This window comes from Fomitiporia mediterranea (genome assembly GCF_000271605.1).
Source record: "Fomitiporia mediterranea MF3/22 unplaced genomic scaffold FOMMEscaffold_18, whole genome shotgun sequence".
NCBI classification, from domain to species: domain Eukaryota; kingdom Fungi; phylum Basidiomycota; class Agaricomycetes; order Hymenochaetales; family Hymenochaetaceae; genus Fomitiporia; species Fomitiporia mediterranea.
In genome coordinates, this window is record NW_006760403.1 from 951,240 (window position 1) to 976,274 (window position 25,035).

At 48.0% G+C, this 25,035-nt stretch overlaps 8 protein-coding genes across 8 annotated transcripts; 5 read left to right on the forward strand and 3 right to left on the reverse strand.

Annotated features, from left to right (window-relative positions):
• Nucleotides 1-124: 124 nt before the first annotated feature.
• On the forward strand, nucleotides 125-3,018 carry FOMMEDRAFT_171470 (Methylthioribulose-1-phosphate dehydratase; the record flags this gene model as incomplete). Its single annotated transcript, XM_007271843.1, has 8 exons — nucleotides 125-181; nucleotides 247-335; nucleotides 404-675; nucleotides 796-917; nucleotides 972-1,035; nucleotides 1,086-1,120; nucleotides 1,189-2,476; nucleotides 2,532-3,018. The coding sequence occupies 7 exons, from the start codon at nucleotides 125-127 to the stop codon at nucleotides 1,267-1,269; spliced, it is 720 nt and encodes a 239-aa protein (XP_007271905.1). The 3' UTR covers nucleotides 1,270-2,476; nucleotides 2,532-3,018.
• A 384-nt stretch (nucleotides 3,019-3,402) lies between these two features.
• FOMMEDRAFT_171471 (ATP-dependent DNA helicase) lies at nucleotides 3,403-7,389 on the reverse strand (the record flags this gene model as incomplete). The annotated part of the gene is made up of 22 exons (XM_007271844.1): nucleotides 3,403-3,645; nucleotides 3,705-3,829; nucleotides 3,884-3,954; nucleotides 4,009-4,479; nucleotides 4,534-4,900; nucleotides 4,956-5,036; nucleotides 5,089-5,130; nucleotides 5,183-5,319; nucleotides 5,371-5,395; nucleotides 5,458-5,498; nucleotides 5,554-5,641; nucleotides 5,697-5,766; nucleotides 5,817-6,104; nucleotides 6,157-6,260; nucleotides 6,316-6,422; nucleotides 6,479-6,527; nucleotides 6,574-6,650; nucleotides 6,708-6,807; nucleotides 6,859-6,894; nucleotides 6,946-6,986; nucleotides 7,037-7,116; nucleotides 7,262-7,389. The coding sequence occupies 22 exons, from the start codon at nucleotides 7,387-7,389 to the stop codon at nucleotides 3,429-3,431; spliced, it is 2,745 nt and encodes a 914-aa protein (XP_007271906.1). The 3' UTR covers nucleotides 3,403-3,428.
• A 1,711-nt stretch (nucleotides 7,390-9,100) lies between these two features.
• FOMMEDRAFT_97591 (SIR2-domain-containing protein) lies at nucleotides 9,101-10,836 on the forward strand (the record flags this gene model as incomplete). Its single annotated transcript, XM_007271595.1, has 6 exons — nucleotides 9,101-9,215; nucleotides 9,356-9,403; nucleotides 9,459-9,466; nucleotides 9,527-9,605; nucleotides 9,668-9,990; nucleotides 10,063-10,836. The coding sequence occupies 6 exons, from the start codon at nucleotides 9,101-9,103 to the stop codon at nucleotides 10,834-10,836; spliced, it is 1,347 nt and encodes a 448-aa protein (XP_007271657.1).
• Nucleotides 10,837-10,926: 90 nt separating this feature from the next.
• On the reverse strand, nucleotides 10,927-12,151 carry FOMMEDRAFT_97564 (alpha/beta-hydrolase; the record flags this gene model as incomplete). The annotated part of the gene is made up of 3 exons (XM_007271592.1): nucleotides 10,927-11,535; nucleotides 11,604-11,890; nucleotides 11,959-12,151. 3 exons carry the CDS (start codon nucleotides 12,149-12,151, stop codon nucleotides 10,927-10,929), a joined length of 1,089 nt encoding a protein of 362 aa, XP_007271654.1.
• A 235-nt stretch (nucleotides 12,152-12,386) lies between these two features.
• FOMMEDRAFT_143567 (Rad4-domain-containing protein) lies at nucleotides 12,387-18,480 on the forward strand. Its single transcript, XM_007271845.1, has 15 exons — nucleotides 12,387-12,762; nucleotides 12,825-12,948; nucleotides 13,002-13,743; nucleotides 13,797-14,205; nucleotides 14,264-14,570; nucleotides 14,633-14,714; nucleotides 14,774-14,916; nucleotides 14,976-15,158; nucleotides 15,219-16,935; nucleotides 17,058-17,148; nucleotides 17,339-17,397; nucleotides 17,474-17,571; nucleotides 17,626-17,728; nucleotides 17,942-18,212; nucleotides 18,306-18,480. The coding sequence occupies exons 1-9, from the start codon at nucleotides 12,515-12,517 to the stop codon at nucleotides 16,083-16,085; spliced, it is 3,105 nt and encodes a 1,034-aa protein (XP_007271907.1). The 5' UTR covers nucleotides 12,387-12,514; the 3' UTR covers nucleotides 16,086-16,935; nucleotides 17,058-17,148; nucleotides 17,339-17,397; nucleotides 17,474-17,571; nucleotides 17,626-17,728; nucleotides 17,942-18,212; nucleotides 18,306-18,480.
• A 49-nt stretch (nucleotides 18,481-18,529) lies between these two features.
• On the forward strand, nucleotides 18,530-18,949 carry FOMMEDRAFT_162478 (uncharacterized protein; the record flags this gene model as incomplete). The annotated part of the gene is made up of 1 exon (XM_007271846.1): nucleotides 18,530-18,949. The coding sequence occupies one exon, from the start codon at nucleotides 18,530-18,532 to the stop codon at nucleotides 18,947-18,949; it is 420 nt and encodes a 139-aa protein (XP_007271908.1).
• Nucleotides 18,950-18,987: 38 nt separating this feature from the next.
• FOMMEDRAFT_171474 (uncharacterized protein) lies at nucleotides 18,988-21,216 on the forward strand (the record flags this gene model as incomplete). The annotated part of the gene is made up of 9 exons (XM_007271847.1): nucleotides 18,988-19,024; nucleotides 19,192-19,353; nucleotides 19,404-19,429; nucleotides 19,495-19,546; nucleotides 19,607-19,691; nucleotides 19,739-19,829; nucleotides 19,886-20,020; nucleotides 20,078-20,526; nucleotides 20,612-21,216. The coding sequence occupies 9 exons, from the start codon at nucleotides 18,988-18,990 to the stop codon at nucleotides 20,904-20,906; spliced, it is 1,332 nt and encodes a 443-aa protein (XP_007271909.1). The 3' UTR covers nucleotides 20,907-21,216.
• Nucleotides 21,217-22,046: 830 nt separating this feature from the next.
• Nucleotides 22,047-23,886, reverse strand: FOMMEDRAFT_162480 (uncharacterized protein; the record flags this gene model as incomplete). Its single annotated transcript, XM_007271848.1, has 6 exons — nucleotides 22,047-22,549; nucleotides 22,627-23,096; nucleotides 23,161-23,439; nucleotides 23,505-23,633; nucleotides 23,696-23,724; nucleotides 23,782-23,886. The coding sequence occupies 6 exons, from the start codon at nucleotides 23,884-23,886 to the stop codon at nucleotides 22,047-22,049; spliced, it is 1,515 nt and encodes a 504-aa protein (XP_007271910.1).
• Between the last annotated feature and the right edge of the window lie 1,149 nt (nucleotides 23,887-25,035).

A 25,035-nucleotide genomic window follows, 5' to 3' on the forward strand; every position in this document is an offset into this window, starting at 1 on the left:
AATTCTCATTGTGGAGATCGACGGAGAGCACGACTTTCATCTGTCCAATGGCGTGGACGGGTACAAAATTTAGCGGACTAGCCGATTGCATTCAATTCACACATCCCTCCCCTGATGCACAACCATGTCGGACACTGAGGTCAATAAAGATACTCTAGTCACTTCCTCAGACCCCCATCATGTATGGATCCGTCGTGCTGCAAAAGTTTTGTTCGCACAACTAATTTACTCCGTGCATTGTACCAGCCAGCGAACTTGATTCCGGAGCTCTGCAGACAATTCTACCACTTGGGTTGGGTAACTGGGACCGGAGGTGGGATAACAATTCGTCAAGGGTATGCACAGAGTCTATCGTTCAAGCTCCTTGTTTGTCCTCACAGAGCATCAATCTACTCTTACTTAGCAACACGGTTTACATCGCCCCCTCAGGCGTCCAAAAAGAACGAATCGAACCCTCTCACATCTTCGTCCTTCCCTACCCCCAACCATCTCCCAACACAGATCGCATCTTCCTCCGGCGTCCTAGCATCTCTCTCAAAGAATCCGCATGCACACCTCTGTTCTGGAACGCGTTCGACTTGCGTGAAGCTGGTGCGTGTATACATACGCACTCCCAGCATGCAGTTATGGCGACGTTGTTGTGGCCGGGTAAGGACTTCCGGATTTCGCATCAGGTATGTTTTTCGCTCTGCTCGTTAGGACCTAGGGTGACGTTAATTGTAATGACTTCGGATGATAGGAGGCAAGCTATATGCGTCTTAAATTCGAAATGAATGTAAGACTTATGTCCGTATTAGATGATCAAAGGTATCCGAATAGCCGGGACTGGAACCGCACTATCCTATCTAGATACCCTGGTCGTGCCAATAATTGAGAACACGCCAAACGAAGAGGACTTGAAAGACAGCATGGCAGAGGTCAGTGAAAATATTGACCTGTTCATGGGGACTACCTAACGCGGAGATACAAAGGCAATGAAAGAATACCCCGATTCTGCAGCTGTTCTCGTAAGAAGGCACGGCATCTATGTCTGGGGTAAGTGTTTTATCGCGCTTCTGGTGTCCAATTTTGATGCCTCGAAATAGGTCTTGATTGGCAGAAGGCGAAGACACAGACCGAAGTATGTCTTCCACCCTTCTCGCAGGCAGTATTCCAATCAATTAATTATTTACTCGTTTTTCTTCGCAGTGCTTAGATTACTTGTTCGAGATCGGCGTCAAAATGAAGCTAGCAGGGCTACCAACGGTACTGGATGAAGTCAACAAATAAATTAGAAGTACATATAGAATATCAGGTCAACGGATTATAAAATCAATACGAGATGATCAAAGCTACATGGTCCAGGAGGTAAGATAACACCACTAGATACATACCTAAACATGTATACCAGAATCAGACGTCTTATCTGGCTTGTCAACTTCTTCCTTGAATCTGCTTCCACCTTGGTCATTCTGATGGGCTCGGGCGTCGCCATCCTGCAGCTTCTCCTCGTTTGCCTTCTCCTGTTCAGCGACAATCCGCTCCACCTCTCCACTACTAAGCTTCCGACCATCAACCCTCAAGCTACTCGCACTCGATCCAGCGCGTTTGGCTTGATGCCGTTTTGGCGGCTCCCCACCACCTGCCAACTGTTTCTTCAACTCCTTCCGTTGCTTCTTCAGTGCCTGTAACTTGTCGTCGAAGCAATGCATTACAGTGACTCGTCCCAAAGCACCAAGGCGCCGTTTATCTGCCAACCAGGCTTGCAAAATCGGGAGAGTCGACTCTGGCGGACGATAGGTTCCCGAATCGTTGTCAATCACAAGCTCGTAATGTGCTGGATCCTCGTCATTTTCGTCGCTCTCATGGGATTCTGCATCGCTCCGGTCCTGCTCGCCTTCTCCAGAACCAGCTGTAATCCGCCTGACAAAGAACTCGCCCGCATAGGCAACTATCTGCTCCCCGTCTGCATGCATCATATGCTTGCTGAGGAAGTCAATCGCGAATTCGTCTCCTGTCTCACAGAATCGCCACTGAGCATCAAGGGTAAGTACGTATGTCTGTAAGCGGCTTCCTCTCCCGTAGTTTACCATCTTAAGGAACAGCTGTGCGAGTGCGCGGGACTTGTCTTCCTCTGAGCGCTGTGGCGCCGAGGAGGCTTCCGCACCGTTGGGACTGTCGTCTTCCTCTGACCCAATTACGCCATACAATGTGCTCTTATTGTACGAATAAACAGTCCGATACTGTTTACGTAGACTTTGGAAAAGTATACGTCCAGAAAGACCGCGCTTAGCATAGAGCATCTTGATAAACCAGTTGTATCCGACATAGTGATGGTGCAATTCTTTTGGTACAGGACCTGTCAGCTGGAGCTTGCACGCTACGAACGTCGACGCCGAAGCAGGCTTCTTCGCGTTCCCCGTTTCTTGTTTTGGTCCACTTGCTCTTCGATTTACGACGGAACCTATTAAGGGAGAAAAGTGTAGACTATATGCGTCTAGTCCCTTCATGTTAATAATAGTAAAACCAGGATTTTAGACGAATGCACTTACTCGGTCCTATAGAGTGTACTCGAAAGTCATTGGGATCATTCGTCTTTCCAATCACTTTTGCACTGAGTACAAGGCGATTGTGTTTCCTAACATGGTGACGAGGGAGCAGTCCTTCCGCATACGTCATTATATAGGGTACGATACTCCCGCGTCGCTTCTTGACCTTGAGCTCCCGTTCACGAAATTCGTACCCCTCATACATCATATTCCTCGTAAATTCTAACACCGCTCGTCCAAGACGGTCATCGCGGTCCTTCGAATCCTCGTCGACCACACCTAATTTGATTCTACACCCGTCTTGTGGGACTCCACCTATGAGCCAACGGTCTTCCCAGACTGGATCACGAGTAACGCGGACTGTTGGTGTTCGCCAACGAAGGCGTGGCTCTTCAGGTGGTTGGGGTCGTGAAGGTGCACTTAACGTAACATGGACATACGGGTCTGCAGAGAGGTTGTGGAAGTCGGCGATGGGGACGTTCGCGGCGCGGTGTATTGTTAGGAGGACATTGTACGTGTCTGTTGAGGACATAATTGTTGCGTAGAGTACTGTGTTCAAGGCAACAACATAGGAGAAAGGAGAGAGTTAGGGAGTTTAAGCATTGAGACTGTCAGTGCATTGTCTAATCTAGATTGGCTCTCCACTACGTCATCGATATATTTAGTAACCCACGTGCTTTATGCTCTTATTTTGTGCGTCCCTTGTGCCTAGCCGTACCTCCAAGAGCTCAAGTTAATCAAATCAAAATGTGTCTCACTTCCATGACGATTTGGAGTACGGATGCTTTTTCATAGCTCGTGAGAGTGCACGTTCTAAACTTAGCGTGTCACACAGAATATTTGGTCTGCCTTGCCTTCTATAAGCCCGTGATGCCTCAGTTCTCCATAATATAACCATATTCACTTGTTCTTCACAATCCGACGAATATTAGCTGCCACTTCTCTCGCATCTTCCAGCGCTTCGTCACAGCCAACTTCCCAAGCATCATCGTTAGTCAATGCTTCAATAGCAGCAATACTCCAAGCCGTCCGTTCCTTGTATCCTTTCTTTGTCACACTCAGCAAGAATGCACTTGCGAACTCGACTTCTCGCGCGATGGGTCCGAGTAGTTTTGCCCTGAATTGGTTTAACACCCATGATCGAGAAGCTTAGAGAAAATAGACGGATGTCCTTACCGTTCATCTTGCCAAGGTGTTCTGACGCCCGCCTTCTTCCACAATACTTCTCCGCGTTTGTCTTTGATGAAAAGTGTGTGAAGTGCGCATTTGATTTTGGACATTGCTTGTTCACGCAGGGTGAGCTAAATATGCAATTAGATTCTGCCTCCTAGATAGGCGAGGTGCGCATGGCTTACAGGTATCTTGCTTGAAAACGGTGCTTCGAGTTCTACTTCCTCTTCGTCCTCGTGCCCGGAGAAAGGTGAGACTTCCGCAATCATTCAGCACCAGTAATACGCGTAACAAAATACAATACACTCACCACTTCTGTTCCAGACCTTTTCGGATTTGTCCTTCAAGCTCTGCTCAAGGACACGCCCTTGACGGTCCGTATCATCCGCTAACTCTCGCTCCGCCTCATTGAACAAGTCAACTACTGAACCCGAGGTCCTGATTATATCTTCGTCTTTCTCTGACTCTTGAGGTTCCTCGTGGTCCTCATCGGAAGTAACCTCAACTTCATCCATCTCAACCGGAGCTTTTGTTGGCTGACTTGCGTCCTGCTCAATGACATCTGCTTTGGATTCAGGTGGTGACTCGAGTTGGGCATCTTCAGGAGACAGACACTTGGAGGGGTCATCTGCGATACTCGTCTCAGAAGGAGGTTTAGAGCAAGCTTCTCCCTGCACAGGTGCCTGAGGCGGTTCTTTGAACGGTACCTTGAAGGGTATTTTGAATGGCGCTTTGAATGGATTCTTCACTGCTCCAGACACTCCAGAGGCGCATAACGGTCCTACGAGGCAGAATTAACCTTATTTTTCAACGCGTTTGTTTATGTCAGACTCACTGGAATAATCGATCTTCGGGCGTTTCGACGGATCGACTGAATACGTGCCGGTCGTTGAAGCAGTACGTTTGATTCCCACAGCTGCTGTCGATGTGGACCGTCCGGCCTGAGCATTGGCCGGATTCGGGCATGGGCCGTTTTGCTCAGAAGATCCTCGGTCGAGGTCGGCTGCATTCAAGGCGTCACCCCAGTCATCCTCTTCGGCATATCCATCCAGACCCGTTTCACCGACTGCAACATCATAAACTGCTTGTTCATCCACCGCAGCCTTGGCTCGCTTCTGAAGTTTTTCGATCTGGGCAAGCACGCCTTCCTCAGAGGATAGTGCAAGCTTGCGTTGTTTCACCTTTTCAGGATATTTACATACCTACGCCAAGGTTAGTCGAGGAGATCAGCTTCGATTTTCGGAGATAAACACGTACGTCGCACATGCGATCACAATACGACTTACGAACAGCCTCATCATTCTCATCGATGAGTTCTCCAAAATAGCGACATATGGACTTCATGATGCATACTTAATTATAGTTTTGAAGTTTATCGGTATGAACTCACGATATGTCGGCAGACATCAATGTTCTCAGCCAAGTTAATGAGCTACAGGGGGTATCTTCAATAATGGGATGCGACGAAAGATCTATGGACTCACAGCACTAAAGCTGTCCAAACACCGCTGGCTTGGCTCAGGTGCACAGAACATTGGTAACATTTGAGCGGCTTGGGTTTCTTTTCTGTCATTGTAAGATTTCTTTACGAAAAAATTTGCCGCTAATGCATCCTCCCTGGCTGATGAAAGTGTTAAATGCGAAACACGAGCTATTACCATGACGGACTCACTATAATAAAGCACGCACTTTGCGGGCTACGCACAAGTTTAAAGTAAAGCGTTTAATATGTGGTAGTACCCGGACTCGAAATACGTACATCACCATCACGGCCCGCTCTGCCTGTTTCCTGGTAATATCCTTGAATTTAAAGTAAGCCGAAAGCGTAGACCGACTACCTTCATAGTGATCTCACCTTCAAGGCTCTTAGGTAGATCATAGTGCACTATGTACCTCACGTCTGCCTTGTCAATACCCATGCCAAACGCTATCGTAGCGACGACCTAGCTATTGTTAGGGTCAGCTGCTTCGGGTGATCGTGCGAGTACTGCGGCTCACCACATCGCAGCCTCCTTCGCCATTTCCACCTTCCTGCCATTCTTGCAGTGTTCTATCGAGTTCTCTCGATCTAAAAGAATAAACGAGACTCTATAGCAGTTGAGCTACACGATAACTCACTTTAGTCCACGATGGTACGGCCTAGCACTGAGCCCATTACAACGCAGATATCGGGCAAGTTCGTCGCATGTAGCTCGAAGGCGACAATAAACAATACCTGAAGACGGGCGACCACGACGCTTATGCAGGAGAGAAATGAACTGGAATACGTCCACCATTCGTTCCTCCTGAGACATATCCGTACTGTAGCGCACCTCGTAAAAGAGGTTCTCACGATTGAACGGATGCGTAACCCGAAGCATGCGATCGCGATCCATCCGAAGGCTGTTAACGATGTCTTCTTGAACTCTACAAGATAATCTCGCACTCGAACTCTTCAATGGGGTATGATTAAGCTCACGTCTTTGTTGCACTAGCAGTCAGTGCCATAATCGGAACATCCGGATAGTTCTCTCGAAAAGATCCTAACTTTCGATACACTGATCTGAAATCGTGTCCCCATTCCTGACGGTAGGTTAGAATAATCTTTGCGTGGGAGAAACAAGCATGAATGTATTACGGAAATGCAATGAGCCTCATCCACTACGAGGCGATTCAGTTCGCCTCGTCGACAGAGCTTTTCGACAACCTTGTTAAACTCTGCGCTCGACAACATCTCCGGAGTGACTATTAAGCGCCATTAACATTGAGTCCGTGTTAAGGGAATAAATACCAGTGCTTACGGTATAATAGACGTGTAGTTGGACAACTACTCCGCAAATCAGCAATTATCTAGCAAACGTCAGGTCGATTTCCCTTGACATCCTCGATAACTTACTTTCTTCTTTTCTGGGCCGAGCGTGTCTGAAGTATAAGATGCAGCAGGGATATTCAGATCTTGCAGTCTGGAGACCTCTTCGTAGTGATGTACAATCAGAAATGGTCATGAGATACTCTAGAAATCTAGCTTACGATTCTTCATCAGAGCTAAAAACCAGACTTCAGTAAAATCATTTTGACGAATGACACAAACCACACCTAAAAGCGGCGAAACGATCAGGGTTACACCATTCTATAATTCTATATTAGGACATCATGCAAAACTCAGTGTGAGAGCAATGACCTTTTCTGCGGCCGCCGGTATTTGGAAGCAAGCACTCTATTCATCCGTTAGCATGGGCAATCGTGAGTACGCGTGCTGCTCGCTTACCTTCCCCATGCCTGTTGGAGCAACGACAAACACATCGACGCCTTGATGTGGTGTTCAGTAACAAATAGACTCGGCACGGTGTGGAACGAACCGAGTATCGCTGTCTCTATGATCTCCTTCTGCTTCCCTTTATATCCCTCGTAACCAAATACTACATTCATCCGCGTTGAGCTAAGGTCCAATAGTGTGCACAAAATATACCTTTTTTAAGCAATCTAAAACATCCTTAGCTGCTGAATACTGACTTAATGAGACTGCCTACTTATAACAGTCTCTACTAGACACAGATGGTCTGTCTTGCTTTCTGACCTCGTACTTGGGTCCTTCCGAAGCACCAAAGAAATTCCCAAGTGTTGTTTGTTTAGATGTGGAAGGTTCTGCTTCCTGCGTTGGCTTCTCTTCTCGAGGGAGTGCGGCACCGGAAACGAAGCCTACGTTTTCCATGTTGCTCTTGGAAAGGCAGAGGCAGGCGCCAATACTGTCCTGATGATAGACGCGTTATTTGGAGCACGTGCCACGCGTCAGTCACATGTGTCGTGTTAGTAATCCATGATCAGTGTCGCCAGCTGGCACGCCGCAGCGGCCGCACGCAGGTCGCCAACTGTGGTCTGAATCTTTCCCCGAGCCTGAGCTGTACTACCTTCAATTCTCGACCAATGTGGCGCCACTTGCTTCTCATTGCTTAATAATATTGCCGATGGAGATTGGATTGTGATATGGTGGTATCCAACAGTTTGTGTCATTGCGGATAGTGCACCTGTCGGAGCCCTGAAGGACTGATTGACGGAGGCGGTACCTGTGCATCTCCTACTGCGGCAAAACGTACTGTCCTGTTCCAAAGATGCTGTGCCTTCTGCCTGGAGAATATGCAACAGATGTGACCCTTCCGTCATGGCCTTGAAGTGGCTCACCGACAGCGGTATACTTGGTCTACGATTCTACAATAAATGTATGCTTGAATGAATGTGTCCTCTGTAATAGTCCCCGTTGTAATGCTATGTTTCATTCGTAAATTATGTGAATCTGTTTGTTCTCCATACCTCACGAAAAATGAGACTGGTGAATTATTGATACTAGTACTTTTCGAAACTGCTGCTTGGCTAATCAACTCGAATTGCAACATCTGATCAGGCCACCATCACTGCGAGTCAGTTTGACGAGTTCGTATAGTATAGATCCCCAGCTTCTACTCTCAACCCAGGCATTGAACCTAGACCCAAGCCAAAGTGCTACTTGTACAAATACTTTTCTCTGCACTAGTTTGTCTAGTGTTGCATTGATTGTTTGTACATCTCTTGAGGAGCATCCTCTTCATCTCACACAATCTAGCAGAAACGAATAATAGATAAGCACTTCAAGACCTGTAGAGGATCCATTGCGTGGAAGAGACAGGTAGAATAAGTGGGCCTCAAAGTAAAACACAGGTTTAAGGCAAGGCATCAAATATTGCTTACTGTCTTCCCTTTCTGACTGACAGAACACGCAGCTCAGCCAAAGGGAATGAAGTTTCGTTGAAAAGTGGTTACAATCCGATTCCCACTTGGAGAACTCAGTACTAAATTGAGCCTGGAATGACGTCCAATGGCCACCACCAATTAGCCTTTGACCACAGGAAGCACTTTGAGTAATCAGGAGAACAGAAAGAACTAGACACGTCAAATTTTCATGGCCGTACAGCACTTAGACTTCGCCCCGACGGGCATCCAGGCCGTCCTACAATATTGAATGATCTTGGAGTTTCTCTTTCCATGCGATTCCAACGACGGCAACTTGGTTCACATAGGTGTATGTACCTTTTCTCCAGTTTCTGGGCAATATCCCGGATTTCTAGGGGTTGAACATTTGAAAAAGGTCGAATTACAACCTGAATCGAATCATCACAAGTATTTGCAATGGTTTTTGAGGTCCTTGTTACAAATATCTGTTTCTCCCTTTACATTAACCCTTATGCTTCATTCGACGATAGCTCACAGTACGTAAAGTTGGGAGAACTAGATTGTGCATTGAGCTGGGATGGAAAGACGACAGCAGTGATTCGTGAAGGAACCTCGGTAGCAATGACCCGATTAGGAAAGATTTACCTTCATACATCAGCTAATGACGCTACTTGCACTGAACCGTGAACCGTCTCTACTAGCGCTCGTTCGTTCTGACTATGTGGAGGTTCTTGTCAAGTAATGATGTTCCACAATTCCTTGAGACCCTCGACTTGCCAGGTATAGCAAAGTATTTGAAGAGCGAGTCATGCAAGAATGTCTTCGTCATGGTGAGTTAATCCCTATATTAACACAACCGAACTCAGATGGTAACAATCGTTGTTAGGCAGGAGCAGGTTAGTATGCTCAAGTATCTTGCCCATGATTGTATAAAACTGACTTTGAACTGGTTGGAACCCTACGTTGAACAACAGGGATAAGCACATCAGCTGGAATTCCCGACTTTAGATCTCCTGATACCGGTAACTGAAATTAATGAATGAATTCATCTGGACGCTCTGAATCAGTGATTTTTAGGTCTTTATGTGCACATCTTGCATTCCATCACTATAAATACATGCTGCTGACGAACTTCGGTATTGTAGGCGAACCTCGCTAGACTGAATTTGCCCTACCCGGAGGCCGTCTTTGATATTAGTTTCTTCAAGCGGAATCCTCGCCCTTGTGAGTATCTCCAGTAGAATATAGCATTCAAGCTGGTCTGACGAATATGCTGTACCTCGAAGTCTATGTCCTGGCTCACGAGCTTGCACCAGGGCGATTTAGACCTACACTGACTCACTCATTCATCAGGCTCCTCGCCGAGAAAGGACTTCTCCATACATGCTTTACGCAGAATATAGACACACTTGAGCGGGCTGCTGGCGTCCCGCCCCACAAAATCATCGAAGCCCATGGAAGTTTCGCTAACCAGCACTGTATAAAGTGCGGTTCGTTCTATCCACACGATAAGATCAAGAAGAAAATAGACGAGCAAGAGATACCTGTTTGCGAGAAGCGAGGATGTGGAGGGTACGTGAAACCTGATATAGTTTTCTTTGGCGAATCTGTAAGTCCATGCCCACCATCCTATGGTTTCTTCAGGCGAAATGTCTGACACTTGGTGTATTGAATCATGAAGCTACCAGACGAGTTCGTACACGGCGTGCGACACTTGAGAGACGCAGACTTACTCATCGTGATGGGCACTTCACTTACTGTGCATCCTTTCGCATCACTCACGGAGATGGTACCCGAGGAATGTCCACGACTGCTTTTCAACCTCGACCACGTCGGAGGCTGGGGTTCTCGTGCAAATGATGTAGCATGTCTTATGTCGTGCGACAAAGCGGTCCGCGAGCTATGTAAGATTCTCGGTTGGGAAGAGGAGTTGGATGCACTATGGGCTGAAACGGATCCTTCGCGGAAAATGAAAGAGGTCCATGCAGCGGATGGAGATAAGGGCGAAACCAAGGCAGAGAAGGACCCACCAGAACGAAAGGCGGAGGACGCTGGCGTCAAAGAGAGGGGCCAAGCAGAGCCAACAGAGAAAGAAGCAAGAGAGGACGAAGAGAGCAGAGAAATTGCGAGCGATGATGGGAAGAAAGTCAGCGAGGAACTGCTCGCGGACATCATTGACAAGCTGGCCGAGACTATCAACGAAGTTAGGCTCGAAGGCGAATTATCCTCACAACCGGAAGGAAAGCGAACAGAACAGCGAGACCTCGAAGGAAGCAAAGCGAGCGACGAGAATGCACCCAAGCCCGCCTCTCATAATGCTTCTGACGAAGAGGGCGTGTTGGACAAGGACAAACATGATACTCATAGTCAGGTCACGGAGGCAAAACAATCGGAATCAGAATCATCGGAGCGAGCTTCAGACAATGATAATTCAACTACTACAGGCAAGCTTTGATGATTGGAAGTATGCCAACAGTCTTGTATGCAGTCTATATCTCTACAAAATGTATCTCGTATACTTCATGTATCAAATAGAAAGCGGTCATCACGCCCCCTCAAAAATACCCTTGATAAAATCAAAGGCCTCGTCAAAAAGTGGTGAATATTTCTCCATGGCTCCTTCTGCGTAGTCGAAAGAGTGTTCCTCACCGTTTGCAATGCGAAGTACTTTTTTTACGCCATTAGAGTCAAGCAACCTGGCTACGTTGTATGATTCCTGTGAGTGTACTGCCGAGTCCAGTTCACCATGTATCATGAACGTTGGAGGGAAAGACGAATCGATAAGTAACTGAGGAAAGAGTGGAACGTGTTTCTCGGGAATAAGAGTACGAAGAGCCTTTACTCGGCGTTCCCGATCGTAATGTCGTTCTTCCGTAACTGCACGCAGCCGAGCACTCAGGCTGGGCTCGTGTTCGCCAGTGTAGTAGTCAAGATAAACGCCAAGTTGCAGGTAGAGCCTACAAAGCTGCATACGCAAATTTGCGGGCATGCCTGGTGCAATAGGGTGGTTTGCCGGGTAATATGCAAGGGCAGAGTCGGACGTTGATTTGAGGTCCGGTGGAAAAGGGTATAAGAATTCCTGGAAAACGTCAGGATCCAGGATTTCCCGATTCAAAAAGAAAGGTTCTGTTTTGATAGACAAGTATTGTGAAGACTGCATGATGAAGAAATATACATAAGAAGACTGTATGCGTCAAGGAGAAAAAGGAGAATCGTAATCACCAGAAAGTCGCCACCCTGTCCATACAACGACAGTACGCCTTTTGGTTTCGGCCTAGCATGACAAGCAGCTAGGTATGCGCACATTCCTCCAGCGCTCGAGCCAGAAACAATTATGGAGGTTGCGTCGATCGTTGCATCTGAACCAGCTGAAGCAAGGTCCTTGTTCAATTCCTTCTCCAGATAGCGAAATACGCCTTTGATATCTTCAAGTACGTCATGACCAGTGGAAGGTGCTAATAGGGTATAATCTGCAGAAATGAAGGCATAGCCAGCTTGCATTGCACGGTCTGCCGATTCATATAAGCATATGAAGCCCGCAGACACGAATATGACTTCGAGTTAAATAAAGGCTCACCGTATATCCATTGAGGGAACCAGCTTCGTCGATTTCCGACCGTCAATCCTCCTCCATGGAAGTAAAGGATAGACTTCAGAGGTCCCGGCGAAGACTTCGGAGGTATGAAAACATCAACGTAGTTGTTCCGATGATCCAGACCTTTGTACAAGAAGGTGAACGGCTTGGGGCGTTGCTCTACAGACTCTCCCATATTTTCTACTGTCAAGGATCAGGTGAAGTAGACAGAAGTATGTCCTGGAAATATCCTTGGCAGCACGCTTAACTGCATAAGCGACTGAGTAACCCCATCGGGTTCATAGACGAGGCAGAAGGCCAGGCGGTAAAGCGAGTGGCGAAGTGCGGGACCGCGAGTGTCCGAGACTGCTCACGTCATGCTCGAGTCAACGCGCAACGCATCTGAGTTCCTTGCCCAACAACCACCACGACCGACGCATTTCTGTTGCGCTCGAGTAATTATACCAATCATATGGATACCCCTTCGTATTAATCCAGGTGGGCTCGAAAACAGGCCATTCAAGACTTCAAGACTCGCCTAAAATACAAGAAGACCGCAATGAGTTCCCCTCAACTAATCGCCTCCTCCAGCCGCACAGGCTCCGAAGCAGGTGGAGGAAGCGACGAAGATATGGACTGGGAAGAAGTATCCGTGCCCCATGCAGAACTGTCAACACCTGCAAAAAGCGTGTCTGATTACGACCTTCAAACGTCTGGGCCCATGACTGGTCCTGCTCTCAAGAGTGGGGTGGAAACCATTGAAATCACGTTGAAAAGGGTCGCGAAGAAGGACGACACCAAGCGAAAGTAATGTACTCATTTGACCTTCCTCACGACTAAGACTCATTATTATCTATTATTACCAATAGGAAACAGGCAGAGCAAATCGCTGAGCTTCGAGCTTTACGATTAACTTGTCATAAGATTCACACAGTCGCTTTGCTAGCAAACGCCATTATTCGCAACAAATTGCTAAACGACCCTCTCTTGCATGTTCGTCGGTCGTCACTGTTGTTAAAATTCTATTGTTGATATCCTCCATTTAGGCCCGCCTCTTGTCTTTAACACCTATTCACCTGCAGACATCGTTCGATATGATTACGAAGAAGCGGCATCCAGAAGCAGCCAAGCGTGGTCGTCTTTTCGAATCTAGTATGATGCGACTTACTCAGTGGTGGTATGAAGAGTTCTTCACAATTGAAGGCTTTGGTCACATCAAATCCCGCACCTTCGACGAAGTACAGAAGATCCTTCTCGACAGTCGCGGAAGCGATGAACCGCTTCAGCTGAGTGACCTCGAGGACGATGAGAGCGAGGTGGTCAGAAGTTCGAAAAGCTTAATGAAACACGCATTGAAGTGTCGTGGGAGTAGAGATGTCAGTTCCCAGCTTTTCACTGCATTGTGCCGAGCTCTTGGTATACCTGCCAGGCTCGTCGTGAGCCTCCAGAGTGTCCCCTGGCAAGCAGGTACAGGAAAGTTAAAGTCGACTAAAAAGAAGAATTCAAGGAAAGGCAAGGAGAAGGCAGGTATCCCTTCTAATTCTGAAGCTCAGGGCAGTAACCTCGAAAACGAAGACGTCGAGGATGATGACATGGAGGAAATTCAAATCCCTGATTTCCGCGACGAGAAGGATGTTTTTCCGGGGGAGGGTCAATCCTTATCATCCGGCATGAGCACTCCCAGCATAAAGGGTAAAGAGAAGATGCTACCAAAGAATGTCATCAAACTTCGTAAATCAAAGTCGACTGGCCAAAAGCTGGGTTCATCAAGTAGTTCACGGCATAGTAGTAAGATCACTGCAGTCTTTTACTCTCAACAAGGAGCTGATCTGGTGGTTTAGCGCCCGCGCGACCCATCGGAGGTTACCCACCTGTCTTCTGGACTGAAGTATACTCAAAACCAGATGGAAGATGGATGCCTGTTGACCCAACACGATACATCGTCAACAAGCGCAAAACATTTGAGCCACCCCAGCACGATAGAAACAACCGAATGGTGTACGTCATAGCTGTCGAGGAGGACGGTTATTGTCGGGATGTCACCGCGCGGTATGCTAGGGATTACGGCACGAAAACTTCCAAAGCTCAGCTCGGCGGAAAAGGTCGGAAAGAGTGGTGGGAGTCTGTTATGTCGCTTGTGACTCGGCCTTACAGACTACTACGGGATGACGCTGAGGATGAGGAATTTGAGTACAACAAGTACATTGAGGGCATGCCGACCTCAGTTGCAGGCTTCAAAAACCATCCTCTGTAAGCATAAATTAACTGACAGTCCGGGCCCCGACACTTATTTAACGCGTCCGTCTAGCTACGTACTAGAACAGCACCTCAAACGGGAGGAGGTAATAGATCCAAAGGTCGAAGTTGGAAAGTTTAGGGGTGAACCTGTCTATCCGCGCTCGAACGTGGTTCAATTGAAAACTGCAGAGAACTGGATACGTGTTGGTCGACGGGTAAAAGAGGGAGTTCAAGCGATGAAATGGGTTAAGCAGCGCGCGGTGACAATACATCGGAGGCGTGCAATGGAGCTTGCCCAGCAGGAGGGCGACGAAATGCTCCAAGGGCTTTATTCGGAGGCACAAACGGAAATCTACGTGCCTGATCCGGTAGTTGATGTGCGTGTTTCGAGCAGATTCGACCTGCCGAGAGCCATGGCTAATTCAATTCGCTTCCATAGGGTATCGTGCCAAAGAATGAATTTGGTAACATAGATCTCTACACTCCCTCAATGTTACCCAAGGGAGCTGCACATATCCCGTGTAAGGACAATCAATTCCGTATCTTCGCGGCAATTTGCTCAATCTTTTTTCATATATAGATAAAGGAGCTGCGAAGATCGCAAAGAAACTCGGCTTTGATTATGCTGAAGCAGTCACGAATTTCGAATTTAAGAAGGGGCGTGCTTTCCCCGTGCTTTCGGGGATCGTCGTTGCAGCTGAAAACGAAGAGATACTGCTGGAGGTAATGCGTTCCATTCTCAATCAGGTTTTCTGGAACATGTTTTTTACGTCAAATACCAGGCATATTGGGAGGCCGAGCGCGAAGCGGAGGAGAAAGAGCAGATAAAACGGAGAGAGCGTGTCATCAAGCGCTGGACAAGGCTGATAAATGGTCTGCGCATTCGGCAGCGACTGCAAGAGCAGTATGCAAACGGAGGCGAACCCTCGACGTCGGGATTATGGCATGAGAACGGTGAAATGGCGGTGCGTTTATCGTAAAGACGGGGTTTTCATTCATCATTCATTTACACATCCTTTCAGCAGGCGGAAATTCAAAAGGCGGAAATTGAGCAGCCGGGTGGATTCCTTACAGAAGCGGACGCAGTAGTTCAACCCTTCCACCTCCCGCGTTTTGAACATGGTGCCTATGAGCCTGAGTTGGAAGTGGGCACTGCTGCTGAACGAGATGAAGCTCATGATAAGCTCACAACAGGTGAAGCTGTCGATCTTCAGGTGAGCGCTCAGCCTCCAAAAGACTCAAATCTCGGTGGTTATCTTGTCGAAGAGGGGGAAGATGACGATCTTGAAGAGATCTTGCCTGTCAGTGATGGCCAGACCATTACGTCTACGGCTGTCCGGACTCCGAAGTCAATGCGCGAGCTTGCAGAGGAGAGTGCAACCCAACAAATGGGGACTGATACCACCGAATACAACGGCGGACTTGTTCAGATGCCCGCTGACACTGGTGAAAAACCACCGGCCCTCATCGGGCAAGACAATGTTCGTAATCAACGTCCGGTGAGGACACGAAATTCGAACTCGTCTACCCCGTCAACTCGCCGCAACAGCATGCGATCCGTAGTGAAAACAAGTAAACGAAGAAATTCGGGACGTAAACGCAACACTACCTCATCTTCCGCCTTATCCAGTCCATCTTCGGGACGAGATGATAATCTTGATAATGAGGACCTTGGCAATAGCTGGGAAGAAAGCGACGACGATATAGGGAATTCACGTCAGCGGCGCACTGGTTCATCAAAATCCATTCTAAAACGAAAGCGGACCGAGCTAGCATCTACGGTGCCGCCACCATCTACGAGGGTCTTGCGAACGCGGGTTCCCAAGACGGCGGAACAGGTTAAAGTAGAAAAGGAGGTAGAAGCCGCGTACCGAAAAGCAATAGCACAATAATAAGATCGGTGGTCTTTCATTGGTTCTTAGATTCAAGTTTTGCTGTATCAGTGTACTATCCTTTTCAATCTGGGGGTGGATTTTAGTGTATTACGAACCATAGTAATAGGAAATCGGCTTGTATATACCAGGGTATTAGATTAATGAGATTTCTCTCCGTGATCTAGTGAATCGACTTCCTTGGTATTATTAGTGTTTTCTGTGGAACCCTGAACGCTGTTTGCGAAAAGATGCGAATTGTCCTTTGGCAACACACTCGGGAGAAGGACTGCAAAAGTGAGATACGATGTATGCCCGCGAACTTCGTTGATGACCCTTGAGACAACCCGTTTCGGAGGCTCCGTCGCTAATGGTTCAGGTTCAGGAGAAAATAACGGCTCCTGGACAACGACAGTCGAGTCGTCCGCTGCAACGGCGTCTTCGGCCATGCCAAACTCGTCTTCCGCATCCGCGTGCCACAGCTGTGCTACCGATTCTTGTGTAATTTCCGAGACCGTTGGGTCGTTTTCGGCGAATTTTGAGGTGTCTTCTTCACGATTATGACTCATCACCTCGTCTTCAGTACGTAGCTTCTTTGCTTCTGTCCTGTCTTCAGCTGCGTCTTCAAGATTCTGTACTTCGGCGCCACCAGCATTGTCGTCCCTGCTTTCCTTCAAGTTTGAGGGTTCTCGTGGACTTCGCTTCCGCTTCTTCTCCTTCCTCGCCTGCGATGACGCTATTTGCATGAGACGCTTGTACTCTCGTCTGACTTCCGATCGTTTCAGTTTGTCACTAACTTGACCAATAGGCTGAAGTGCCGGAACTGTATGCACTTCGTGCGGTCTAAGAAGCGTCTCGTACATAGTAATGTCTGCGGTGTGGGGATATGAATGTCAATGTTCATTAATAAAAAGAAGATGAATCGTGGGCGCATGATTAATAAAATGAGCGGAAGAAGATGAATAGATTGATCAAAACAAGAAATAGACTCACCTGTGAACCCGGCATCATTCAGTGCCGCGACGGTTCGCAAGACTTGTTCCATGCATGGACTGAAGCAGCAAATTCGAGTTGCCCGATCTTTCTGCACGAGTAAACACATCAATAAAAAATATGTTCAAAGATCATCTGAGCGCATGAAGAACGGCCCGTAAAAGCGGAGATGAAAAGAAGATTGAATGATTTTGATCTCTATCCCTTGCACGTGCAAGCTAACCAACGCCAAATCGACTGAAGAATTTGAATTTAGAGATTTAGGATGGAAGGACACGTACTCGCAACGCCTTTTTCGCATGGCAGATGGCGTCCCATGGTGCAGGGAGATCAAGGAAAACTAACACGAAAGGAGTTAATCCCATATTACTATAAAACGAAGATGCGTATAGAGAAAAGTGCAGATAAAAGCAAACCTGAATCGACCAGGTCGGCGACCGTAAAACCCTCTCTGCATACATTACGGTGAGTCAACGTAATAATTTCGGAGAGTCCATGGCTGCGGAATTCCTCTCTTGGCACTGGTCAATGCTCAAAATTTCGTTATTAGAGTCAAAAATAACCCTACCTTGCTTTATTAGCTCTTGGTTCGTGGAACTCGTAAGAATACAGGTGTCCTTTGGGACCGATGGTCCTTACAACAGAATGTGAGAAAGAGCCAGAACCCGTGCCTATGGATTCCTGATCAGATCTGGAGAACATCATTCAAGATTGTATTTAAAGGGAGTTTAGGGGGAACGCGAATGGCATGTCGAGTGGGAAGATGGATTATTGTCCTAGCACACGATAGTCTTGTGGCATGACATCGCGCGCGGGAAGACGAAGAGTTCTTTCGTTTACTCTGGATTCTGGAAGGATGCTGAGTAGATGTGCCTGTGGCTTACCTGCTTCGACAACCTTGCTTCCGGGTTTGATGTCGAGATAGGAGACGATGAAGGCAATGTCAGCAAGGTAGAGGATCTGGGTGCGGTGAGGAAGTGCGATCGTCCAGAGCTCGGGGGTAGGACGGAGCACGTGAATGAACCCTTTGCCGTTCCGGGAGCCCACTTTGGAGCCGTAAGGGATGCCGACGAGGTCAGAATGCGAGTAGACGCCGAATTTTCCGTTGAATTCTTTGCCCGGAGTGACGACGAGAGGCTGGACGGAGTCCCGCGTCTAAGTATAAACATTAAATTAATAGACGGACGGGATAGACAAAAAGCTTGAGACAAAAAGACAGAAGTCAAATAGAAAATAAAACGCGCGCACAAGCCAGATGATGACCAGATCGCCTGCTGCAATCTCTCTTGCTCTGGACCACATGTGCCCCTACGGAAATGTCTTATTTTTCCACGGAAGTATATGCGCTTGACCGCTAGCCGCTGGTGCTGTGTGCGTCGCCAGGTGACGGACGGAGACAAGGTATGGACGGAGCAACGACAACAAGGGTGTATGCACGCACTAAAAAAACTGAAAAAAGGGCTTACTCTAAAATGGAGGTTATGCGTGATTCGCGAGGGCCAAAAGCGGCAGGATTTGATTCCGGCATACGTAAGCGAGTGATTAGAATTTGGGAGAAGGGGAAACTGTTGGAAAGCGAGAGATCTGGAGATCTGCGTCTTGTCGGATGCCTCTCATGGCGTCGTCCGGACACATCTCTCTCCTCGGCGGATTTTGTGCCACTGCCATCTTGTTATTTCTCCTTCTTCTTTCTTGCGTTCACCTCTTCGCACGATATTTCCTCCCATTATCGCCCTCGTGTGTCCACCAGATCTTCTCTCGCAGTCCCAGCTTCTCAGAAGATCTCATTCTACCTCCTGGGGTCAGATGTTCCGTGGTCCGTCTCCGCGGCCGGCTCTCTGAATTTCATTCGCCTTGCACAGGCTGCAGATTCCTCAGATTCAGATCTCTAGCGCCCTTCATCCTCCTATTTCTATCTCGCTGGATATCGATGTCCACCTGGCTTATTAGTCGCAGCTCCAGATCCTGTCCGCACACGTTCCTATATTTTAACTGCACCCATCCAGACCTCTGATATTTGCCCCGTCTTGCCTGCTGCTTAAACCTTCGACCGTCTTGGTCGCTACTCGCTTCCTGACTCGCACATTTTCTCAGCTGGCGTAATCCATTACCGTCTACGACTCTTTCTTACAAGTTTCTCTCAAACTGGATCTTTCTAAAATCCTTGGCCCTCCCGAGGGTCCAAGAGATGCGGAACCTCGTCCTCCTGCCTCGCCTTATGTCGAGTCAGAGGCACAGGATGAGGTACCGGACTCGGTCGTTGACCTTGAACCAAATATTCCGTCCTTGTCATTCAGTAAGCAATTTTCACGTTTCGACTGCTCATTCGTAACTAACGTGTCACAGTTGTGGCTATCGAAGCATGGAAGGAGGTGCGACTTCTCGGCTTGTTCATCACGTCCGCCTTCACCGAACCTTCTACTTCTTTCTTGATTAGGGAAAAGTGTGCTACATTTCCGAATCGGTATCCGAGATACTAGGCAAGTCGTGTAGGCCAGATAGCATGCTTCATAGACTGAAGTCCTGCCTTTCCTTTCTTGCTTGGACAGGCTTTGAAAGGGAGGAAGTCATTGGCACGCCCGCTTATGGCTTCTGCCATCCTGATGATGCGCCGCAGCTCTATCGTGCTTACCAGTATGCACTCCGTTCTTTTTTGAAAGCGTTACTTAAACGAGCACAAGGGAAATGATTTCCGAAGATAAGGCTGCGTGTATCATGTATCTTCGCGTTCGGCACCATGATCCTCGAATACGTTTTGTTCTAGGGTCAATTGTAAGTGTTGTGTGGTCTTTGACTAGGAATGGACGGTAACAGCCGCGAATGCACAGTCTTGTTCCAGAGTAGGGCAGCACCTCATCGGCGCATTATCGATCGCGTCGTCCACGACTAAGGCCATGCACAACGCGTCGACAGCACAAGAAGTGATTGTCATTTCTCCCGAGGCAGCACACTTGCATTTTCGAGTGGGTAGCGCCAATCAAGCTCTTTAGCTGGTCTAACAAAACTCCTCAAAATTGCAGCGTTGGAACGAGCCTCCACCCATAACCGCTCCTACATCCCCAGTACAGCATGGATCGTCTTCCTCAGCTTCTGCGTCACCGCAATCTCGAGAAAACTCTTTAGATCCTCCTTCGCCACCTAGATATGAACCGGAAAAACTCTCTCAGTCTTTGCACGGGCTCACTCTGTCCCCGCCTGCTCAAGAGACAGCGCCTAAGCGTGTGGCATTCGTCCTCGACCGCTTCTCTGTCAACGTTCCCATCACATATGCGAATAATGACGATATACTGCCGAGGTCACTAGTACTAAACCGGTCGTTCTATGACTTTGTCACACCTGGGGACGAGAGTCGGCTACGTAAAGCCCTGGACGCGGTGAAAGGCTGGGGTGTTAACGAGAGAGGACACCCGAGCGATGGCGGATTCGCTTTCAACCGGTTCCACTTGTACTTGAGAGGCAGAGACTCATCGTATGTCTTTCTTTTCAGCCATATATTTTTCAGTCTTTTTTTTGCCTGCATCGGAGAATTCTGCTAATTCTGACATGTCTTACAGCGTTCCTCCAGACTCTACACTACTACGCAACCGTCGCACGTCGCACGCTGACACGTCCGGCGTGCGGAACAATCGAGATAGGCGAACCAGCTCCTCGCACAACCAGTCGGGCCCGACTCCGAGCTCGAACGAGCCGCCTACCCCGTCGTCGAGCCGCAACCGAATAAAGCAGCGCATGCCTCCCGAGCGAGGAGTCGGCGCTCCTTCACGAGACATCCAACTCGTAGATGTAATCTTCTCGCCACAGTCAGATGGTATCATCGCTATTCTAAGGCCTGCCCTCCCGACACGGTAAAAAAGGGACATCATACGCTATGAATGAGGTTCACGAGTCGTCCAGCTGTTACGCTTACGATCTCCCTTGTGATGATCTATCTAACTTTCCCTAAATCTCAATCTGTTTACGAGGTGTTAACGTGTTAACGAAGAAAGAAACTGATACCATTCAGATTACTGTGTTCGGAATATCCTTCTTTTTTGGTGTTGTGATTAAAGACTATCTGGCTTTTATCTTCCTGCGTCTACTCGCCTTCCCTACTCCCCTCCCCTTGAAAAATTCGTATAGATAAGAGCTTATTGCATGTCACGCTGTTGTTGTTGTGCTTTCTTTGTTGTTTGAAAAAAAAATGTTTCCCCGTATTTGAAATTGAACTTGTGCTGCTATTGTTGACGCATTCCTAACGTGTATTCACTTTGCCCTATTTTGAATCTTTGATTCCAGCTTCGGAAACTATCCGTTCAGCTTACCCCCCTGGAAAATAGCCCAATCAAGCACGTCATCCTATTTAGTACAGATCAGCCCCCTCATGCCAAGTGACTCGTCTGCAGAACCTCAGATCTGAGGGAATCTAGCATTTCGGATTTTTCGATTGGGTACTGAGTAACGAGCGGACGAGCATTGCGAACCCAAAAACGTCGATCAGCAAGTCAATGATGCCGCACGCATCCTATTACCATAACCATGTATAGGGGGGGAGTCACAGAGATTGGATTCATGCTCACGTATCTAGAAGGCACAAGGGTCAGTCTTCAAGCTACTATCAGAAGAGGGTCCGGGTGTGTAAGATGGCTGAGATGGCTTAGGATGCTTGAGATGTGCCAGATGCATAGATCTGGTTAGATTTGTAGAGCGAGCTGGATCTGTAATATCCGTAATGTGCTTGATCCTCATGACATCGACGTCTCGTGTTGGGATCCCATGTTCCGATATCTCAGGGACTAGATACCATGATGCGTAAACAACATCCATGTGATGGTCACATGGGGCATGTTTCAGGAAATGAAAATAAAATAAAATAAAAACAATAGATAATAATGTCAATGTCCTGCATGCATGAATGTAGAAGCCGTATCCGAAAAGCAAAGCAAAGCGAACGCCGAACACGCATGAAATACCAGCTAATAGCACCAGTGATGCAGCGTAGCCTTCACCACTTCACCACACGTACGACTCTTTCCCTTTCTCGTATATCGCATGAGGGGTATATTTAAGCGTCGTATCGTTCATCCGCATTCGTACCGTCTCATGGAATAGCAATGGACCCGATGTATTGACATATCTCCCTTTCCCAAGATGGAACTCCCATTTCTTGTGCCATTTCGCCTTGGCGTCTTGCCATGTGAACGGCAGCGGTATGATCTCGAGGATCCACCAAAGAGGGTCGAGCTTGAGTTCGTCGTGCAACGGCTTGGTTGAGTCGACCTGGTCTGCTGTGATGTCCACCTCGGATGGACGTGGGCCTGGAGGGGTTGTGCCGTTTATGCCTGCGGCGAAGTACTCTGGTCCGGGGAGAGAAACGTGCACATTGAGACGTGCCATCGTTGCTGCATCGAATTGGATGCCGCATTGTGAGGCGACTACTTCGCGGACCATCCAGCGCAGTGGGATGTCGGAGAGCATTCCATCCGCATTATTCTTCTCAGCGCCTCCGCCCACATCTGTAACCAAATGAAAAATAATACCATTCAGTACTCACTACTACCGTCAAATCGTCTGGATGAAATAAACGACCTACCGCTGTGACAACCGGCAAACCAAACCTGTTTGACATCAGTCGTATCCAGATCGCTTTCCTGAGTACTGAACGCGCCATGAACTCCGTTCGCCTTGCTCTTGCCGAAACGGAGCCACAATCCTCGCCGTTTCTTCTCTCGACCGGGTGCAGATTTCTTGTTCGAATCAAGTAGATGGGCTTCCTGTGCATCACTTCGCTGTGCATCAGCATCCGAAGCGCCTCCTGGTGAATTTGCTGCTTCGGGCGCGTTAACACGACTTCCCGCCGAGGAAGCAACCGCAGCTGGTGTAGCGCCTTGTCCTGGCTTTGGTTTTGGCGGCTGCGGTGTTGACAGAGTCCAGAAGGTCGGTACGAATTTAGCGCGATGTTCGTCCAGGGAGAGGGCATGTCTGAATGTCTTGATCAAGGTGTTGTTCGTCGTGAATGGCAGGTCCTGGCTCATGATGACCCCGGTACTGGCCACGGTATCCCTGTCCCAAGAAGTCAACATTTCTTATTTTAAAATGAGTCAACGCGAAAATCTGGATAACATACCAAACGCCAAGGAACTCGATGTTGACAGGACGACAGAACGTTTCCTTAAATCCGGCAGCCAAGATAAGTCCCTCCTTGTCCGTGCGCTGGTACATCTTATACGCGAACGTTACTTGTTCGTCATTGTCTCGCGGCAGTAGACCGATCTTCGTTAAGAAGCCGGCCAAAGCACGAGCTGTATACGCTCCGCGTGAGAACCCGAAGATGGAAATCTTGTCACCGGGACGGTAATTCTTCATTATGAATCTATACCCGTCCATAACGTGGGCATCAAGGTACCTTAAACAAATGGCGTTAATTCAGAATTAGTCTTTCCAATTTCACACCGAAGTGAACAAACAGACCAGGCAATCGCCTCGTCGGCGATTTTCGCGATCCACATGCTCAGAGCTGACCACATTCCGGGAGGTAAATATGTGCCTATGCCAGTCTGGTAGTAGCACAGTTGCTCATCATCACAGTCCTTCCGCAGCCTGGTCAAGTTTTTGGGTTAATGACGGCACTTCGCGCTAGGCGTTCGTCTGCCAGTACTTACATTGCGAAGAACTTGACTACATTCGTATTCTTATGAGAGGATTTTCAGCACTAAAACTTTGGGCGACATGTCACTGGGACGCTTACTTCTCCGTCATACTCGTTGGATGTTCCGTCAAAACAAAGCACCAACATGCGAGATCTTGAAGGTAATGGACCATCAGGCGATCCCGGCGAAGTAGGGCCCGACATTCGGAGTAGCGATAACAGAAGCTTAGTACTAGCGGATGAGAAGGTGGTAGACGCAGGGAAAGCAAGCGCGAGATGAATAGGGGTCTTTTGAATACGCGAGTGAAGACTTGATCTCAGACCCTCGAAACCCCGTTGCAAACTAACCTAGCCACTCAAGCCTGAGCATGTTCGATTCGACGTGGGACTACCGCGTCTATTCGATTCAATTCCCGAGCCGACCATCATGCCGAGCCCACTTCTGACCTTCAAAAAGCAGCATCTAGGAGCCCATCCAGTGATATATCAAGCCATCTTGCACAGAATTCCAGTTCAGTTTAATTTTGAGCACCTGAGCTGTTGGTCGCAGTTGCTCAAAATAGGTTCCGCGTTCTGCAGTCGTGCTAACCCGAATTGGCGCACGTCAGCTGATTATGTAAATTGCCCCATCAGGAGATTTACACCCATCCAATCAGTTTACACTTTTCGTCCTTTCCCATTCCCATTCTTTAGAGTGCACCCGCACGGACTTCTACGCTCTACACTCCTGTCTTTTGGTCGGTCTCGACTACTCTGTGCGGAGTTTTCCGTTTAACTTTCCGTGCGTGACTTGATTCCGCAATACTGGGGCAAAACCACTTTCCTGCCAAAAATACACGTCGTATATTAATCAAGGATGCACATGCTCGCCAGAAATGGCTGGCTCTACTCTTCGAGCAATCTATATCAGTGTCTGTTTGCGCACTTGCAATGACTACGGTGATTTCTGCTCTCCGTCTGACTAGGCTTCGCCTGAGCTCTGCCCATACTTGACAATCGTGGTAAATCCCGCGCACTAGTACCGGGATTCTTTTCGTCTGTGTTCATCAAATCTTGAGCCTATTAGAGCGGACTACTGGGATGGTGTAATCATCTCCTAGGGTCAATTTTCATGCGTAACTCGTTACGGAGCAAAGCAGGTTAATACTCAACGGGGACTATTGAACATGCCATATTTTGATTCCGTTATAATGCAAGTACTGTAGCGGACTGTATGTAGGCAACGGTAACGGGTAACTGTAGACCTGTTGCATTGCTTATTTAGTGTAACGTAACGGGTAACGGAGTACTTGTTGCCAGTGCTCGACCTATGTAGCATAGTACAAAAAAAATATGATATTTTTCATTTAAAAC

Bases quoted from the DNA above. Each gene is read 5' to 3' on its own strand.
- FOMMEDRAFT_143567 (XM_007271845.1), top strand. From the start codon at position 12,515: ATGAGTTCCCCTCAACTAATCGCCTCCTCCAGCCGCACAGGCTCCGAA. The intron at 12,949-13,001 runs GTTCGTCGGTCG...TCCTCCATTTAG, and splicing joins TAAACGACCCTCTCTTGCAT to GCCCGCCTCTTGTCTTTAAC. The intron at 14,206-14,263 runs GTAAGCATAAAT...GCGTCCGTCTAG, and splicing joins GGCTTCAAAAACCATCCTCT to CTACGTACTAGAACAGCACC.